The 20,097-nt window shown below is 44.3% G+C and overlaps 1 protein-coding gene and 1 long non-coding RNA gene across 3 annotated transcripts in view; one reads left to right on the top strand and one right to left on the bottom strand.

Annotated features, from left to right (window-relative positions):
* Positions 1–307: 307 nt before the first annotated feature.
* Positions 308–5,000, bottom strand: LOC112074454 (uncharacterized). 2 transcript variants are annotated; one of them, XR_011476994.1, is made up of 5 exons: positions 4,464–5,000; positions 3,213–4,236; positions 1,544–1,795; positions 842–1,355; positions 308–688 (listed from the first exon to the last, which is right to left on the bottom strand). It is a non-coding gene; the product is annotated as an uncharacterized lncRNA (long non-coding RNA). The 2 variants fall into 2 exon arrangements; XR_002894743.2 differs by having other exon boundaries at positions 4,147–4,236; positions 4,464–4,987.
* Positions 5,001–10,584: 5,584 nt separating this feature from the next.
* LOC112074453 (neuronal acetylcholine receptor subunit alpha-2-like) overlaps positions 10,585–20,097 on the top strand; it is an 11,471-nt gene continuing 1,958 nt past the window's right edge. Inside the window, exons 1-3 of the mRNA XM_070440542.1 lie at positions 10,585–10,657; positions 12,456–12,574; positions 17,388–18,335. Coding sequence (XP_070296643.1) covers positions 10,585–10,657; positions 12,456–12,574; positions 17,388–18,335 — 1,140 coding nt within the window. The remainder of the gene's footprint in view (positions 10,658–12,455; positions 12,575–17,387; positions 18,336–20,097) is intronic.

Raw genomic sequence — 20,097 nt, 5'->3', positions numbered from 1 at the left:
CTGTTAATATAACAATGTACACCTTTCATGTCATTCCCAGCAGATACAGACACTGTGCCTATCTGTATTATGTCTGGTGGTAATGGGGTTACCATGGTAACATGTCAGAGTGGTCATAACTTCCTGTCTGGTGGTAATGGGGCTACCATGGTAACATGTCAGAGTGGTCATACCTTCCTGTCTGGTGGTAATGGGGCTACCATGGTAACATGTCAGAGTGGTCATACCTTCCTGTCTGGTGGTAATGGGGCTACCATGGTAACATGTCAGAGTGGTCATAKCTTCCTGTMTGGTGGTAATGGGGTTACCATGGTAACATGTCAGAGTGGTCATACCTTCCTGTCTGGTGGTAATGGGGCTACCATGGTAACATGTCAGATGGTCACACCTTCCTGTCTGGTGGTAATGGGGCTACCATGGTAACATGTCAGATGGTCATAACTTCCTGTGTGGTGTCCCGCATACAACAGGAGTTCCCTGATCCCGGTGCAGAATACACAGGGTTTCTCCCTCCCCATATTGACTGATACCATTCAATTCAATAAGAAAAAAAATACAATACAAATACAAGTTGTCTAGTAAAATGTTTATGCCGAGTGCCAGGTCTTTCTCCATTCAGAGACATCAGTATCAAGCCAGTCTGAACTGCATCACATCAAGTCTCCATGTTCTGGCTCCATACATGTTTCTGTGAACACACACACACACACACACACACACACACACACACACACACACACACACAGTCACTGTTCTATTACCAGTGACAGTTAGGATAGGTGATATCTGATAAACAAGCATATGCTATGTTGAAGTTTAAAACGGGTCAGACTAAACCTACCTAATTCTGGTCTCCCCATCGCCGACTGCTGGTCGAGCAAGCAGGAGGTGGGACAGGAGGTGAGACTGGAGGTGAGACAGGAGGTGAGACTGGAGGTGAGACTGGAGGTGAGACTGGAGGTGAGACAGGAGGTGAGGTCTTTGTCAGCACCCAATCATGGTAGCGTAGATCAGCTCATTCACGGTTCAGATATCATGAAGTGAAATAGAATGGCAAATGCAGCGATCAGACTGGTTCCACCAGGCTATAGGTTATGAAGGTGAATTGGGACAAAACTGTTTTGACCTTTGACCAGGTCAAATGTCACCAACTTGATTCAAGTGTCCTCCCTGTTCCATTTATAGGAATGCTGACAGCAAGGGCATGCCTGCGTGATGCTGATGGTCCTCTTGCTGGTCTTGTCTATGTTGAATGTTTTCGGCTGCAAACTGGACATCTCTCGAACAACTGCAGCAGGCAATCCTCCTAAACAATGTATTCCCTCATCTTTTGAGGTGCTGTAAACTGGGAAGGTCTGTGACAGGGTGATATAATAGACAGTCAAGTGGGAAATTGCATTTTGTTCTAAAGAAAGGAAAATGTTTTTTGATAATGCACAACCAAAATGACTCTACTACTTGTATTTGCTTGGCTGGGTAATTAACCTACTAGTTTATCAAACCGGGTATTTTTTAATACAACCTTTCACATAACACACATTACCGTTGCCGATGAAGCCGTCTGTGTCGTCAGGGCAGTAACTGGGGTCAAACTCAATCTAGGTCGTCACTTGTTACCACAGCCACAAAGTCATAAACTATTCCTACAATTTCTCTTCTTAAAATTTGATTTGACTTTAAACCTAACCCTAACTATAACCCTAATCTTAACCACACTACTAACCTTATGCCTAACCGATATAGCCAATTTTGACTTTGTGGCTGTGGTAACTGTGACCCGCACCTTGATTCCGTCCTAAGTAGAAGAAAATTGGAATTGTGTTTCTTTACATTGGATAAAAATAGAGACTCAGAGCTAGAAAATTGTATATCATTACACTACAGTTGAGGAACAAATGGGTAAGTAATTCTGCTTTGAAAGTTGATAAACTTGTAACCCCACTTTTGAGAAAATAGTCTTTGAATGTTTTGGTACCTACTGGAGAGCTCTTCTTTGTCTACACCCATTCAGCATCGTTCACACCTTCTTAAGCCTTAGCCCCACCCATCTCTTTAAGGATTCACAGTGTAGTGAACATCCAAAGATTTCAAGACTAAAAGTGGTGAAAGTTGTTGCAAAAAGTAGTAGTAAAAATAAACTATCTAGTCCTTGGCCTACATCCTAATCTGACTTTGGTGCAGGTCATGTTGTTATTCACATTACCGTCTCTGGTAAAATCTAAGTTTATTTGACACATGCACAGGATAGAGAAGGTGTAAACGGTACAGTGAAATGGTTACTTGCATAGTGGAGTCTTTTGTTTAGACCCATAATCCTACCTCATACTACCATTTATGAATCTGCAGGTTTCTAAAGCTAACCAACTAGATTCAATGTTAGCTAGCTAGCTAACATTAGGCTAAATTAGCAATGCAAATGGATTTCTGAGATACAAATCATATTACTAAACAGCTAAAGTTAGCTGTCTAGCTAACAGTGCGCTTTAATTTACAATGAAAATGACTTCCTGACAACATTAGAAATTATGTTCAAAACAACTGAGAACTGGGAAATCTCTGACTACCAACTTCAGTGTGTTCAAGACAACTGGGAACTCGGAAATCTCTGACTACCAACTTCAGTGTGTTCAAGACAACTGGGTACTCAGGAAATCTCTGACTACCAACTTCAGTGTGTTCAAGACAACTGGGAACTGGGAAATCTCTGACTACCAACTACTCAGGAAAAAAAGAGCCCCAACTGGGAAAAAAACTATTTGAACAGTCATCTAACTCGGAATTCCAAATTGGGAACTCGGGCCTCTTCTCTAGAGCTCCGACCTGAAGATCACTGATGTCATGATTTGACCTCGTATTTTTCAGAGTTCCCAGTGGTCTTGAAAGCACCATAATATCTGAAAATGCTTATATATAATATATATATATACGTATATATGGATGAGCACTTATTCCTCTCTGTCATGGACGCCATGGTTGCCCTTAGCTAACCAATGAGGTTCAATGTTAGCTAGCTAACATTAGGCTATAACAAGCAATGCAAATGGCTTTCTGAGATACAAATCATATTACTACACAGCTCATACACGTAACGTTAGCTAGCGAGCCAGCTAACGTTAGCTAGCTAGCTAACAGTATGCTTTAACTTGCCATGAAAACAACTTTCTGACAAAATTAGAAACATATAATATCTGAAAATGTAGCTAGACTCTTACCCGTATACAAAGAGGAACGCTTTTCCCTCTCTGTCACAGATGCCACGGTTGCCCTTAGTTTGAAGATGTAATCCAGAGAGGGGTTTTATACAACAGCTGTCTGTGTTCTCTTTTCGACTCCCACCGCATTTGCAATCATACGCTGCTTAAAACGGGCATTCCACTAATTTCAAAACTCTGTCAACTTCCTTGACAACAACACTGTTGATAGCCATTTCTTCCCCATCACTGTCATCAGAAGACTACAATGCCTGGTTCAATAACCCCCCCCCTTAAAATCAGGGATTTCCTCATCGTCTGACTCATTTTCAGAGTCAGAGACAGCATGGCATGATCGTCCTCCAGAAAGTAGTCCATCACAACGTTTTCCCACTGATCTTTGTCGATAGCGCCTGTTAAATTCTGTTGTGAGCAGTAACAATACAACTGCAGTTCTTCATGATATCTTTCAACAAGATGCAGTAGAAAGGATTATCTACAATACTGAGCAGCTCATGTTATATAGACAGAAGCGCGCTACATGGTAGACCAATCCAAACTAATCTCTCGGCATGTCCAGCCCATCCATTATCGCAGCCAATCAGGGCTGTCTTTTTCAGTGGCTAAACCAACTAGGCTCGTAATTTAACAATCGTATTCTTATTTACAGATGGCATACACGTTTGTTATTAAGGTAAATTAAAAGTTCACATGTTCCAGAAGGCATTTCTGCCCAAGAACGCATTTTTGATAAAAACAAGTGTTTACGTTCAAATCAGTGGAGGCTGGTGACTTACACATTTGAGGAGGACGGGAGACCCACGCTCTAGGAGCGGAACGTACGGAGACGACAAAGTGTGTTTCAAAAATCGTTAAAGAGTAATTATTTTAACCTAAAGCATTTAATAAAAGACATTTACAGTACAATATTATGGGGAATGAGAGGGCTACTTACACAGTATTGGGAAGGGATCACAGCAGTGATTGAATGAGGGTATGAGTTGAGGTGTTCAGAGGCTTGACTTGAGTGCAGGACAAGATTTGACTGTGAAGCACCCCAAAAAAAATAACACAACACACTACACGGTAAGACAAAAGAGCTAAGAATGAGTTAGTCTGAGCAAGGAGTCAAATATTTGATGTGTAATAATGTGATTGTGTAAGTGATTGACTCTACATACAGTAAGTTATAGGGGTACTCACAGTTCTTGGAGTGTTAGGTTCTAATTTTACATTTTTTGTAAATAACTCACGGACACTAGAAAATCTTACCCAAGTTTAATTCTTCCCAAAGGGTCGATACAGCTGTAATTCAGACACAGACATGGCTTCCCCCCGTGGTAGTATTCATAACCCACTTTGGGTGGAGTCTCCTCCTTATCGCTAAATATTGCATCATTCTTGCTAAGCAGGGAACTAAGTGATATGAGCCTTCAACTGGTTTCTCCCCTTATCTGTACTGTCACATGTGATTGGTTTCCCCTGCGCTCAGCCCCTCCCAAGCTTCATTATGGCTCCACCCCTCATGTCTCTTTAGTAACTAATGCTCCTATACTTCTGAGTATAACAATGTTCCAAGTTTAACCCCCAATCAAAACAAGAGGAAACATTTAATGTGTCAGTGGATGAGCGGGCACATGAGAAATGGCTTCAGTTCATATCAGGAGAGAGTAGACAATGGTAGTGGAGTGAAGTGGTCATCACCTCTTAATCAGGGAACAGGAGGGTACTTAGCTGGAGATACAAATAGCAGATACATTCCACTACAGCTGCTCCATCATAGGTTTGAACAACACATTTATTCATGAAGTTAAAAAACACAGGTATCTGCTATTAGCGCACATAGGCTGTATGCAGCTGCTCTTATTTTTTTAATTTCACCTTTATTTAACCAGGTAGGCCAGTTGAGAACAAGTTCTCATTTACAACTGCATCCTGGCCAAGATAAAGCAATGCGACACAAACAACAACACAGAGTTACACATGGGATAAACAAACGTACAGTCAGTAGTCCACAGTTGATCAGACTGAAAAATGGTCTTGTTTTCATCCCATACAGCAGGTGAGATCTCTAATGTTTAGATGTAGCCTAGGCTGCTGCAACGTGTATGTAACGAGTTTCTGCTTGTGTCTGTACGGAGTGCCCATCCTCACAGAAGGAATGGTGAACGCATACTTGAGCGCGGGTGAAAAAAATGCGCTACGTCAACCTCTCTTCTTTAATCTAACTTTTAATGGATGATGTGATGGAAGCTATTGGATTGATTTTGACATCCCTGAAAAAGACAGTAGAAAGTTCCATACGTTCAGCAAGTAAAGCATCGTAAACGTCGTAAACGTGCAGTTACCGCTGCAAGCTTGTCGTAGTTGCACTTGTTAGGGAAACTTTCGCCCCCCGTCGTGTCCTCTAAAATCAAATTCTTGCATGAACCAAAAAAAACGCAGTGATAAGCCGTTTGAGAACGTCCCCGTTTCTTCTAACTTTCTCGTTGTGTTGCGTAGTTTGAACACGCAGACCTTCGTCATGATCCATGCGGCTTTTTTCGCATAAGCTTGAATCCGCATTTATATGCTCCCTGCTTTTGTTTTGCCATTTAGCTGAACGATCGACGTTCTTCGGGTCGCTGTACCCCTCTTTCGCCCAAGGCTTTCCAAAAAGCAGGCAAGGCCAACAGTACAGGTGGGTTGATGAAAAGACTCCCTGTTAACCAGCTGTACTTTTGATACCATGTGGTATTGAACACCCTCACCTTTTCATCCTTCATGAAACTGATCTCAGGCAAAGGACGACCCTCGGTTTTAATTCGCACCTTTTCAACGTACCCCAGAGATTTCAACAAAAAGTCAAGAAATTTGCGCTAGCTTTGGTAGAGAAAACGGCACACTGGAGCTGGTAACTGGTTACTGCTAGTGAAGTTAGTGCAATTTATTTCAATTTGCCTTGCTAACTGGACACAAAAATAAAGTTCTAAAACTAAGAAAATAATTTAAAATCTACCTCCTCCGTCTCCTGTAATTTGATTTGAATAATATCCAAAAATCCCTTTCCAATCATGTCACCAACTCACCAAACTTCTCAGCACATAGAACCCCCCCCCCCCCCCATAATGCTCTGAGGCACAATCCCAATACAACACACTAGGTTCATTCTCTGATCCTAATTCTTATAATTGGATGGACTCATATACTCATACTGCAAAAACTTTGATTGGGTGAAGGTCGTCCTCCGGAAGTGGTCATAATTACTATTTAGATCTATGGTAGGGGGTGAGGCCTACGAGCCTCCTAGGTTTTGTATTGAAGTCAATGTACCCAGAGGAGGCTGGAAGCTAGCTGTCCTCCGGCTACACCATGGTGCTACACTACATAGTGCTGTTGAGGCTACTGTAGACCTTCATTGCAAAACAGTGTGTTTTAATCAATTATTTGGTGACATATGAATATATTTAGTAGAGGTTTATCTAAAACTGATAACTTTTTTGGTGCTTCACTATTTTTATTGTTATGACATGTCAATGAGGAGGATGGTCCTAGCTTCCACAACTAGTGGAATGGCACCGGAGAAGAAGGTTGACGTTTTAATTGTCCCCAAACGATTGTGTTTTTTGTTCGTTTGTTTGCGTTGTTTGTAACTTATTTTTTTAAAGTTATTTTGTACATAATGTTGCCGCTACCGTCTCTTATGACCGAAAATAATTCATAGGCGATTGAATAAACCTCTACTTCCTTCCATTTTGCTAGTAAACGTGCAATATTTGGAAAACAAAATAGATTACCTACGCAGAAGATTAAACATTCAAAACTGTAATGTCTTATGCTTCACAGAGTCGTGGCTGAACGACGACACTATCAACACACAGCTGGCTGGTTATACTCTGTATCGGCAAGATAGAACAGCGGCGTCTGGTAAGACAAGGGGTGGCGGACTATGTATTTTTGTAAATAACAGCTGGTGCACGATAGAGGTTTTGCTCTCCTGAGGTAGAGTATCTCATGATAAGCTGTAGACCACACTATCTACCTAGAGAGTTTTCATCTGTATTTTTCGTAGCTGTTTACATACCACCACAGACTGAGGCTGGCACTAGACAGCATTGATAAGCTGTATTCCGCATAAACAAACAAGAAACTCTCAACCAGAGGAGGCGCTCCTTGTAGCTGGGGACTTTAATGCAGGGAAACTTAAATCTGTTTTACCAAATTCCTATCAGCATGTTAATGTGCAACCAGGGGGGGACAAACTCCATTTGTCAAACTCTGGACACCTTTACTCCAACACAGAGACAAATACAAAGCTCTCCCTCGCACTACAATCTGACCATAACTCTATACTTCTTGATCCTGCTTACAAGCAAAAAATAAAGCAGGAAGCACCAGTGACTAGATCAATAAAAAAGTGGTCAGATGAAGCAGATGCGAAGCGACAGGACTGTTTTGCTAGCACAGACTGGAATATGTTCTGGAGGCATTGAGGAGTACACCACATCAGTCATTGACTTCATCAATAGGTGCATCGATGACGTCGTCCACACAGTGACCGTACGTACATACCCCAACCAGAAGCCATGGATTACAGGCAACATCTGCACTGAGCTAAAGGCTAGTGCTACCAATTTCAAGGAGCGGACTCTAACCTGAAGCTTATAAGAAATCCCGCTATGCCCTCCGACAACCATCAAACAGCAAAGCATCAATACAGGACTAAGATCGAATCGTACTACACCGGCTCTGACGCTCGTTGGATGTGGCAGGGCTTGCAAACATTACAGACTAGAAAGGGAAGCACAGACGAGAGCTGCCAAGTGACACAAGCCTACCAGACGAGCTAAACTACTTATATGCTCGCTTCGAGGCAAATAACATTGAAACAAGCATGAGAGCACCAGCTGTTCCGAAAGACTGTGTGATCACGCTCTTCGCAGCCAATGTGAGTAAGACCTTTAAACAGGTCAACATTCACAAGGCCAGACAGATTACCAGGATGTGTTCTGCGAGCATGCGCTGACAAACTGGCCAAGTGTCTTCACTGATATTTTCAACCTTTCCCTGTCCGAGTCTGTAAACACCAATATGTTTTAAGCAGACCACCATAGTGCCTGTGCCCAAGAACACTAAGGTAACCTGCCTAAATGACTACAGACCCGTAGCATTCACGTCTGTAGCCATGAAGTGCTTCGAAAGGCTGGTCATGGCTCACATCAATATCATTATCCCAGAAACCCTAGACCCACTCCAATTTGCAGTGGAGCAGGTTGAGAGCTTCAAGTTCCTTGGTGTCCACATCACCTACAAACTAACATGGTCCAAGCACACCAAGACAGTTGTGAAGAGGGCACGACAAAACCTATTCCTCCTCAGGAGATTGAGAAGATTTGGCATGGTTCCTCAGATATTCAAAAGGTTCTACAGCTGCACCATCGAGAGCATCCTAACTGGTTGCATCACTGCCTGGTATGGCAACTGCTCGTCCTTCGACCGCAAGGCACTGCAGAGGGTAGTGCGAACTCCAGTACATCACTGGGGCAAGCTTCCTGCCATCCAGGATCTCGATACAGGCCGATACCGATACCAGAGGAAGCCCTAAAAATTGCCAAAGACTCCAGCCACCATAGTCTTAGACTCTTCTCTCTGCTACCGCACGGCCAAGCGGTACCGGAGCGCCAAGTCTAGGTCCAAGAGGCTTCTAAACAGCTTCTACCCCCAAGCCATAAGACTCCTGAACTCTCTATCAAATGGCTACCCAGACTATTTTGCATTGCCACCCCCCCCCCCCCCTTTACACCACTGCTACTCTCTGTTGTTACCATCTATGCATAGTCACTTTAATAACTCTACCTACATGTACATACTACCTCAACTAACCGGTTCCCCACACATTGACTCTGTACCGGTACCCCCTGTATACAGTCTCACTATTATTACTTTACTGCTGCTCTTTAATTACTTGTTACTTTAATTTCTTATTCTTATCAATATTTTTTTAACTGCATTGCTGGTTAGGGGCTCGTAAGTAAGCATCTCACTGTAAGGTCTACACACCTGTTGTATTCGGCGCATGTGACTAATACAATTTGATTTGATTTACTGTAAACGCTAATTCTCCGCTTTACAGATGTAGACAAACTGTAGCTCCAGATTGGATTAGATTCAGGCCAGTGACGATGTTATGGTTTCTCGCTCCTAGTTCACTGTATTAGTCAGACTCAGACATGAGGTAGCTACCACCATAGTTACATCCATTATTTAGTTCTGCCCTAGACAATACAGAATACTCTTGTATGAGCTACGAACTAATTTGCAAATGCATCTTGTAAGTTAATGTTAGCTAGCCTTTAGCTAGCTAGCCGGCCTGCTAGCATTATCAAATGATAACGTTACATAACCAGCAGTATCTAGACAATACACAATAAATAATGACAATAATACTTGCATGACCTACATCGTAACTAAGTTGTAATGAGGTAGCTAACTAGCTCGTTAGTTAGCTAGATACGCTAACTTTAGCTAAAACGTTAGCTAGCCTGCCTTGTTAAAAAACGTTAGCCTGCCTTGTTAGCTAACCTGCCTCGCTTTTTGAAAAGATAGCTACCTATATAACCAGCAATAATGTTATCTAAAATTGTTAGCTAAATTATGCCAGAGAGGTCATTATATTCTCTGGTTATACTCACCACCACCGGTTGTTGCACACAAAGTTAGCATTACTGGTGCAGACTTGGGGACCGATGACCTCCATGCACCTGCATGCTAGGGTCACACAAACCATAGCCCTTTGGCTGTGGAGGCATGGTCGATCCGTATAGGGCCTGTGAAACATTGTACGCATTGAGGGCCATCAAACAACGGAGCCCTAGTCAATGAAGGGAAGCGACGTGGGCGGAGGGACCATTAGTATGTGGAGCTTGGCAAAACGGGGCATGATTTGTTGAAACAATTGTAAATCAAACCTTGCCTTCATTTACTCACTGTGACTCATTTACTCATTGTGACGCACTGAGCTTACAAACTCTGTTTTAGATGAGACTTTGTAGTCAATTTTGACAATAGAATAAATGTTTCTGACTCATATTGATGCCACATAGGGTGTTTTCAAAAGGATTAGTTGCTTTTTAGGGGCTGTCGCTTAAACCATTTGGAATGAATGGATAAATGTCGACATTTTTTCGTTGAACCCCCTGGACAAACGTTGAATACTGAAGTCAAACCGTGAGATCTTGTTGAGAACACAGCACCGCAGACAGAGTGTGGTTAGTTCCATCTCTCTCAGTATCTCAGGATTTAGAGAGTGGTTGGCTGGACTAGAGATCACGAAAGGGACAAGGGAATAAGCACTTTTTGACGCGACTTTTCCGTTCATTTGGAACGTTTATATGCAAAAGAAAAAAAAGGAATTATGGAAGGAAACAGCGGATACCTCTTATTCACGCGCACCGCAGTGGTTTACGGTTTAATCCTCATCAACCCGGGTAAGTTATACAGTGTCTCTGGAGCCTCAGGCGCCTCGCTTGTTTGGTGTCTGTGCCCACTGGCGTTGCCAACCTATATATAGGCTTACCTACCTGGGAAAATAAGAGTGAGAAAATGAGGCTTTATATTCACCAACAAAAAAAAGAAGCTTTACGCACAACCAAACTGTAACCAAACAGTATAGCATCATAGCCTACATGTTGTTAAACTGAATTATGACTTTTTCAGACTTATCCAATATCCATTGACAGTCAAAGCTCATCAAAGTATTTTATTTTCAACGATAGTCCGTTTTGAGTATTGTCTATAGATCCTAAAGCCCTTTTTTTCTGTAGGTGGCAGATTTAGTTACTCAAAGCTGTTACTGATTATGAGAGACAATTTCTCTCCCAGTTAGCCTACTGACGTGATGTATATTGAATTAATGGTCCAAGGCAATCATAACTAATAAAGCCTGAGGACCTTCTATAGCGGAGTGGCCCAGCAGAACACTTTACACTCAAATCTACCTCTCTATCCCCCAGCTCCTCACTCTGCTCTCTCTCCGTCTCTTCTCCATCTCCCCCAGCTCTCTCTCTCTATCCCCCTCCTCTCTCTATCCCCCACTCCTCTCTCTATCCCCCACCTCTCTCTCTATCCCCCCACCTCTCTCTCTCTATTCCCACCTTCTCTTCTCTATTCCCCATCTCCTCTCTCTCTATTCCCCCACCTCCTCTCTTCTCATTCCCCACCTCTCTCTCTCTATTCCCACCTTCTCTCTCTATCCCCCACTCTTCTCTCTATCTCCCACCTCTCTCTCTCTATCCCCACCCTCTCTCTATCCCCCACCTCTCTCTCTCTATCCCCCACCTCCTCTCTCTATCCCCCCACCTCTCTCTCTCTATCCCCCCACTCTCTCTCTATCCCCCACCTCTCCTCTCTATCCCCCTCTCTTCTTCTCTACCCCCACCTCTCTCTCTCTAGTCCCCACCTCTCTCTCTCTATCCCCCACCTCTCTCTTCTATCCCCACCTCTCCTCTCTATCCCCCACCTCTCTCTCTCTATCCCCCCACCTCTCTCCCATCTTCTCATTCCCCCATCTCCTCTCTCTCTATTCCGCCATTCTCCTCTCCTATCATCCAATCTCCTCTCTCTCTATCCCACCCATCCTCTCCTATCCCACCTTCCTCTCTCTATCCCCCACCTCTCTCTCTCTATCCCCCACTCTCTCTCTCATCCCCCCACCTCTCTCTCTACTCCCACCTCTCTCTCTCTATCCCCCACCTCCTCTCTCTATCCCCACCTCTCTCTCTCTATTCCCCACCTCTCTCTCTCTATCCCCCACCTCTCTCTCTATCCCCACCTCTCTCTCTCTATCCCCCCACCTTCTCTCTCTCTATCCCCCCATCTCCCTCTATCCCCCACCCTCTTCTCTCATCCCCCCCTTTATCCTCTCTCTCTATCCCCCCCACCCCGCTCCTCTCTCTATCCCCCCCCCACCTCTCTCTCTCTCCTCTCTCTCTATCCCAAAACTTTCTCTCGCTATCCCCCACCTGAATTTGCGAGTGGTTACATTTCTCACAGTCCCCCTCGTCCCTCAGTTTTTACCAAAATAGTGGCTGGGAAACCCTTTGTTTCTATTTCAACTGCTGATTGGCCTTTAAGATTCCATTGTCATTTTAGACTGGTTCATATCTTTCCCATTAATTTGTGACTGATTATAGCTAGTGTGTGTGTGTGTGTTTGTGTTTGTGTGTGTGTGGGTGGGTGGGGGTTCTTCCTCAGTGTTAAGTGATGACTGGACTCATGCCCATGCAGAGACAGGTTGTTCACAGGCTGTCGTTGGCTATAAGCAAGTGGTCCCGCCCCGTACGAAACTCAGCGACGTTGTCATGCGTCAAGGTTTGGGTCTGTCCATCGCACAACTCATAGACGTGGTAAGACAACTTGCACGTCCATGTTTTCTACACATAATCTATCACTGAATCAATCAAATCTGTATCCTTCACCTCGAGATGAGAAGAACCAGATGATGACCACCAAACGTATGGCTGAAAACAGGTTAGAGACATTGTTATTCTATTGGGCTGAAACAGGTTAGAACACTGTTTATTATATTATGGCTGAAACAGGTAGGAACATCTTTATTATATTAGTGCTGAAAACAGGTTAGAACACACCGTTCTATTATATTAGTAGCTGAAAACAGGTTAGAACACCGTTCATATTAGTGGCTGAAACAGGTTAGAACACCGTTCTATGTATTTATTAGCTGAAACAGGTTAACACCGTTCTATTTATTAGGTAGCTGAAACAGGTAGAACACGTTCTTTATTTAGTGCTGAAACAGGTTAGAACCGTGCTCTACGTTATATTAGTGGCTGAAAAGGTAGAACACTGTTCTATTATATTAGTGGCTGAAACAGGGTAGAACAGCCGTTCTAGTTTTATTATTGGCTGAAACAGGTAGAACACTGTTCTATTTATATTAGTGCGAACAGGTTAGAACACTGTTCTATTATTTAGTGGCTGAAACAGGTTAGAACACTGTTCTATTATATTAGTGCTGAAACAGGTTAGAACATTGTTCTATCTATATTAGTAGCTAAACAGGTTAGAACACCGTTCTATTCTATTAGTGGTGAAAAACAGGTTAGAACAACGTTCTATTATATTAGTGGCTGAAACAGGGTGAGAACACTGTTCTATTATATTAGTGGCTGAAACAGGGTAAACACCGTTCTATTTTATATGTGGCTGAAACGGGTAGAACACTGTCTATTATATTAGTGGCTGAAACAGGTTTAGACACTGTTCTATTATTTTAGTGGCTGAAACAGGTTAGAGCACTGTTCTATTATATTAGTGGCTTGAACAGGTTAGAACACTGTTCTATATATTAGTGGCTGAACAGGTTAGAACACTGTTTATTATATTAGTTGGCTGAAACGTTAGAACCACTGTTCTATATATTAGTGGCTGAAACAGGTTAGAACCCGTTCTATTATATTAGTGGCTGAACAGGTTAAAACCGTTCTATTCTATTAGTGGCTGAAACAGGTTAGACACTGTTCTATTATATTAGTGGCTGAAACAGGTTAGAACACTGTCTATTATATTAGTAGCTGAAACAGGTTAGAACACTGTTCTATTATATTACTGGCTGAAACAGGTTAGAACACTGTTCTATTATATTAGTGGCTGAAACAGGTTAGCACACCGTTCTATTATATAGTGGCTGAACCAGGAAAGATAGTAATATTGTCTCTACTTTCCTCGATGTCTATGGCTGCATTTCACAGGCAGCCCAATTATTGGCAAAGCTAATCTGATGCAATTATGTGAAAAACTATTAGAATTCGTTGCCTGTGTAAACGCAGCCTAGGACATTCAGAACAACATGGAGAAAGCTCCGAGACGATGGAAACGTTTAAGTATCTTGTTTTGTCCTGTGGTATAACCCTCAGGAGTGGGAGTGACTTTAATCGTACGTGTGTGTGTGTGTGTGTGTGTGCGTGTGTGTGTAGGAGTGGAGTGAATAAACTGCGGTGGCGTTCCATCTGACTACGAAACGTACGTCCATTAGAGTACCTTCTGAACTGATCTGGGTACCTGACCTCGTCCTCTATAACCAAGTCAGTCACATGCGCACGCACACACACCACACACACACACACACACACACACACACACACACACACACACACACCACACACACCACACACCACACACACACACAAACACACACAACACACACACAGACACAATGATCAATTGTGTGTAGAGTGGAGTAATTGTGGTTCTATGTTGTGTAGGAGGACGGCAGTAATCTGTGGTTCTATGTTGTGTATGAGAGGAGTATCTTGGTTCTATATTGTGTTGGAGGAGGGTATGCATCTGTGGTTCGTATGAGTTGTGGTAGGAGGAGCATGTATCTGTGGTTCTATAGTGTGTAGGAGAGCAGTAATCTGTGTTAATAGTTGTGTAGAGGAGGCAGTAATCTGTGGTTCTATAGTTGTGTAGGAGATGTAGTAATCTGTGTTTATAGTTGTGTAGGAGGAGGCAGTAATCTGTGGTTCTATAGTTTGTGTAGGAGGAGGCAGTAATCTGTGGTTCTAGGTTGTGTAGGAGGAGGCAGTAATCTGTGGTTCTATAGTTGTTGTAGGAGATGCGTAGTAATCTTGGTTCTATAGTTGTGTAGGAGGTAGGCAGTAATCTGTGGTCTTACAGTTGTGTAGGAGATGGCAGTAATCTGTGGTTCTATAGTTGTGTAGGAGGAGGCAGTAATCCGTGGTTCCATAAACAGTATCAATCAATCAATCAATATAATGTATTTATTCATAAAGCCCTTTTTACATCAGCAGATGTGACAAAGTGCTGTACAGAAACCCAGCCCAAAACCCCAAACAGCAAGCAATGCAGATTTCAAAGCATGGTGGCTGGGAAACACTCCCTAGAAAGGCAGGAATTTAGGTAGAAACCTAGAGAGGAACCAGGCTCTGAAGGGTGACCAGTCCTCTTCTGGCTTTACCGGGTGGAGATTATAAGAGTACATGGCCATTAAGGCCAGATTGTTCTTCAAGATGTTCAAACGTTCATAGATGACCAGCAGGGTCAAATAAAGAATCACATTGGAGTACCTCAGGAGTAAATGTCAATTGGCTTTTCATAGCAGCGCATTCAGAGGTCGAGACAGCAGGTGAGGGAGAGAGGGAGATGGGGAGAGGGAGATGGGGAGATAGAGATAGGGAGGGATAGAGAGAGAGAGAGAGAGAGAGAGAGAGGGAGAGGGAGAGAGGTAATGAGAGAGGGAGACGAAAGCGGCAGGTCCGGGACAAGGTAGCACGTCCAGTGAACAGGTCAGGGTTCCATAGCCGCAGGCAGAACAGTTAAAACTGGAGCAGCAGCACGACCAGGTGGACAGCCAGTAATCATCAGGTAGTTCTAGAGGGAGCATACTGAAATTCATAGTTCTATATAGTAGTTGTGTTTCTATAAAACAGTAATGTTTTATTCTATAATTGTGGTTCTACAAACAGTAATCTGTGATTTTATAGTTGTGGTTCTATAAAGCAGTCATCTGTGGTTCTATAGTTGTGGTTCTGTAAAGCTGTAATCTGTGGTTCCATGGGTGTGGTTCTCTAGTTGTGGTTCTGTTAAGCTATAATCTGTGGTTCTATGGTTGTGGTTCTATAAATGGTAATATGTGGTTCTCTAGGTATGGTTCTATAAACGGTAATCTATGGTTCTATAAACGGTAATCTGTGGTTCTATAGTTGTGGTTCTGTAAAGCTATAATCGGTGGTTCTATAAATGGTAATACGTGGTTCTCTAGTTATGGTTCTATAAACGGTAATCTGCGGTTCTATAGTAGTGGTTCTATAAACGGTAATCTGTGGTTCTATAGTTGTGGTTCTGAAAAGCAGAAATCTGTGGTTCTCTAGTTATGGTTCTATAAACGGTAATCTGTGGTTCTCTAGTTATGGTTCTATAAACGGTAATCTGTGGTTCACCCTACCTGACTTTCTCACCACCAGTTGTAAAGACAAGGCTGTCTTGCATCAGACAGTCGTGTCCCGTCCCCCTGGCAGAGGAACACATCACACAGAATTCATCATCAACATTCACATATCATTCTAACGCTCCTTAAACGAGCATCGCTTAGGGTTCCTTTACTCACGTTTGATTTCTAGAATAATGAAGCAACATGCTTGTTTTGGTCTTTAGATTCTATTGTTTTGGAATAAGACAGGAAGGGGTAGTAGTGCTGCACATCATTCCCTGGTCTGAAGAGTCTTCCTCCCCCTTTTTCTATCTTCTTTCTATCTTCTCTCTCTCCTCAGCTCGCATCCGTCTCGTGCTCGCTCCATCTGCGCTCTCTCTCCTCCTCCCTCTTGGTCTTCTCGGTTGTTCCTACGCTACCCCTGTGCGCTCTCTCTTTTCCTTCCGCCGTCCCCTCCCCTCACTACTTTCGGCGTCTCTTTCTCCTCCCTGCCGTCCTCTGCCCGCTTCCTCGTCGCCTCCCTCCCTCCCTCGTCGCTCTCTTCACTCGGCCTCTTGCTTCGCCATCCCTTCCCTTCTCGGATCTCTTCCACTCTTTCGTCTTCCTCATGGTGTAGAGATCTCGCGCGCAGTGCGGATGGTGGAGTTTTGTGTCAAGTGACGCCTGCATAGGGAAGCCAATTGAGGCTGTCAATGCTGTCTGCATTTAGTGGCTGACAATGTTGTGAAGATGGCGGCTTGGGTGTTTCGGCCTGCCGCCAGTCTCACTAGAGTCCGCTGCCTTGACTTCTAAGGTAAAATGATCGTCAGCCTTTCGTTTAGCCCCGTTCCGATGCAGTACCAGAAAATTGTAAAAATGAAGAAGTTTTTGGCTTCCTGGACCCTACGACAGGAGCTAGAATTAAGAATCTTAGGGAGGACACTATCAGGGATCAACTGTTGCGATTCTGAACTGGGACTAAGGTGTCTGCGGCACGAGAACGCACTGAACACACACAGCAGCCGACAATTCAACACTGCACCACACAGCACACACGACGAAACAGATGATTACACACACACATCATCACACAACGCTTATGGAGGCTGACCACACAGCACAGCGCACACAAGATTTGTATCGACACACACCAACGGAGGACAGCCACACAGTCAGATGTACATCGAAGCACCACCACACACAGATTTACACACACACACACACACACACACACACTACAACTCCCTGTGTCTCTGTTTCTGCTCCAGGACTACTGGGAGAGTGGTGAATGGGCTATAGTGAACGCAGTGGGAACCTACAACACTAAGAAGTATGACTGCTGCCATGAGATCTACCCTGATATAACCTACTATTTCATGATCAGACGCCTGCCTCTATTCTACACCGTCAACCTCATTATCCCTTGTCTCCTCATCTCCTGTCTCACCGTCCTGGTGTTCTACCTGCCTTCTGATTGTGGAGAGAAGATCACTCTGTGTATCTCTGTCTTACTGTCTCTCACCGTCTTCCTCCTGCTCATCACTGAGATCATCCCTTCCACCTCCCTGGTGATTCCTCTTATCGGGGAGTATCTCCTTTTCACCATGATCTTCGTCACTCTGTCTATCGTGATAACGGTGTTTGTCCTGAACGTCCACCATCGTTCCTCTGCTACTCACACCATGCCTCGCTGGGTTCGGACACTGTTCCTGTCTGCCATTCCCCGGTGGCTCTGCATGAAACGACCCCCGCCTGACCTCAGGAGGAGGGGCTTAGTAGGCAAACTCCACCCCTTCGGAACCTTCAGAACGCCTGGCCCCTCCCGCGCTTCGTCGCATTCCACAGCTCACACCTGGCTCATGCGGGAGTCCGATGTTGATCTCCATGGTAACGAGGACGAGGATGTGATTCGCCATGGTTACTTGGATACGGAGATGGACGCGGGGTTAGGGGGGAGGTTGAGGCTTCCCCCATCCTTCTCCTTTCCCCCTCCCTCTCCCCGCCTGCCCGTCTACACCCCCCTCATCCCCAAGACTCACACCACCCAGCGGCCCCCCAATCTGAGTCTGACCCCAGACTGGGACTTCGCTCCCCCAGGTCCTGATGTTGGTATGGCACACGCCCCAGCTCCAGCCCTGTCTCCTGCAGTGTTACAAGCCCTGGAGGGGGTGACGTACATCGCTGAACACCTCAGAGCCGAGGACCAAGACTTCTCTGTGAGACCACTACTGCACCACACAGGGAACTACAACTCCCTACTGCACCACACAGGGAACTACAACTCCCTACTGCACCACACCAGGGAACTACAACTCCCTACTGCGCCACACAGGGAACTACAACTCCCTACTGTAATCAAACTAAATCCAACTTTATTTATAGAGCACATTTATTAAAGGATTCATTTCAAAGAGCTTGACAAATAAAATAATACAAGGTGAGAAAGATAAAAACAAATTGACATAGTAAAACAATAATAAAATAAGTGGACACAAGACTAATGCAGTCAAAGATATAGACATTCTACAACCGTTCCCCCCTCTCAGACATTCTACAACTGTTCCCTCCTCCAGACATTCTACGACTGTTCCCTCCTCCAGACATTCTACGACTGTTCCCTCCTCCAGACATTCTACGACTGTTCCCTCCTCTCTTGTTCCCTCCTCCAGCAACATTCTACGACGTTCCCTCCTCCAGACATTCTACGACTGTTCCCTCCTCCAGACATTCTACGGACTGTTCCCTCCTCCAGACAGTTCTACGACTGTTCCCTCCTCCAGACATTCTACGACTGTTCCCTCCTCCAGACATTCTTACGACTGTGCCCTCCTCCAGACATTCTACGACTGTCCCTGCTGGCTAGGACCATAGTGCCTGAAGGCCGATCACCGAAGCTAGGACCATAGTGACTGAAGCCGACTCAACAAAAGGGTGGCTGACCTTCAGACCAACTATAGACCAGTGCAAGAAGATCTGAGGGACTGACCACACAGAGAAACTCCCTACTTTACCCACAGAGAACTACAATGCCCTAACTGTAAAACGAAGAAAACTACAACTCCCTACTGTACCACACAGAGAACTACAAACTCCCTACTGTACCACACAGAGAACTACAACTCCCTGCTGTATCACACAGAGAACTACAACTCCCCACTGTACCACACATAAGAACTACAACTCCCTACTGTACCACACATAGAACTACAACTCCCTACTGTACCACACAGAGAACTACCACTTCCTACTGACCAACAACACAAGAGTTAGGATACATAGAGAGCAAAAAGTAGAATCTGCTTCACACAGAAGAACTACAACTCCCTATTGCACCACAGTGAATTACAAACTCGACTGTACCACACAAAGAAACTACAACTCCCGTACTACACCACACTGAAACTAACTCCCGCTACACCACACAGAGCACTACACTCCTACGGTACCACACAGTGAACTACCACTCCCTACTGTACCAATCAGAGAACTACCACTCCCTACTACACGCACACAGAGCACTACCAGCTCCCGTACTGTTAACCACACAGAGAACTACACTCCCTACTGACTCACACAGAGAACTACCACTCCTACACACCACACAGAAGCACTACCACTCCCTACTGTACCACACAGTGAACTACCACTCCTACTACACCACACAGAGAACTTACCCACTCCCTACTGTACCACACAGAAAACTACAACTCCCTACTGTACCACACAGAGCACTACCAACTCCCTACTGTACCCACAGAAACTACAACTCTACTTACCACACAGAGAACTACAAATCCTACTGTACCACACGAAAACTACAACTCTACTTACCCACTACAGAGTACCTACACTCCCTACTGTACCACACAGAGCACTACCACTTCTACTGTACGACACAAAACTACAACTCCTACTGTACCACAAGTGAACTAACCACTGCCCTACTTCAGATCTCCACTACCACACAGAGAACTACCA

This window comes from Salvelinus sp. IW2-2015, unplaced genomic scaffold (genome assembly GCF_002910315.2).
Source record: "Salvelinus sp. IW2-2015 unplaced genomic scaffold, ASM291031v2 Un_scaffold2639, whole genome shotgun sequence".
NCBI classification, from domain to species: domain Eukaryota; kingdom Metazoa; phylum Chordata; class Actinopteri; order Salmoniformes; family Salmonidae; genus Salvelinus; species Salvelinus sp. IW2-2015.
Note: the sequence above shows the minus strand (reverse complement) of the source record. Positions and strands in the feature narration are given on the sequence as shown.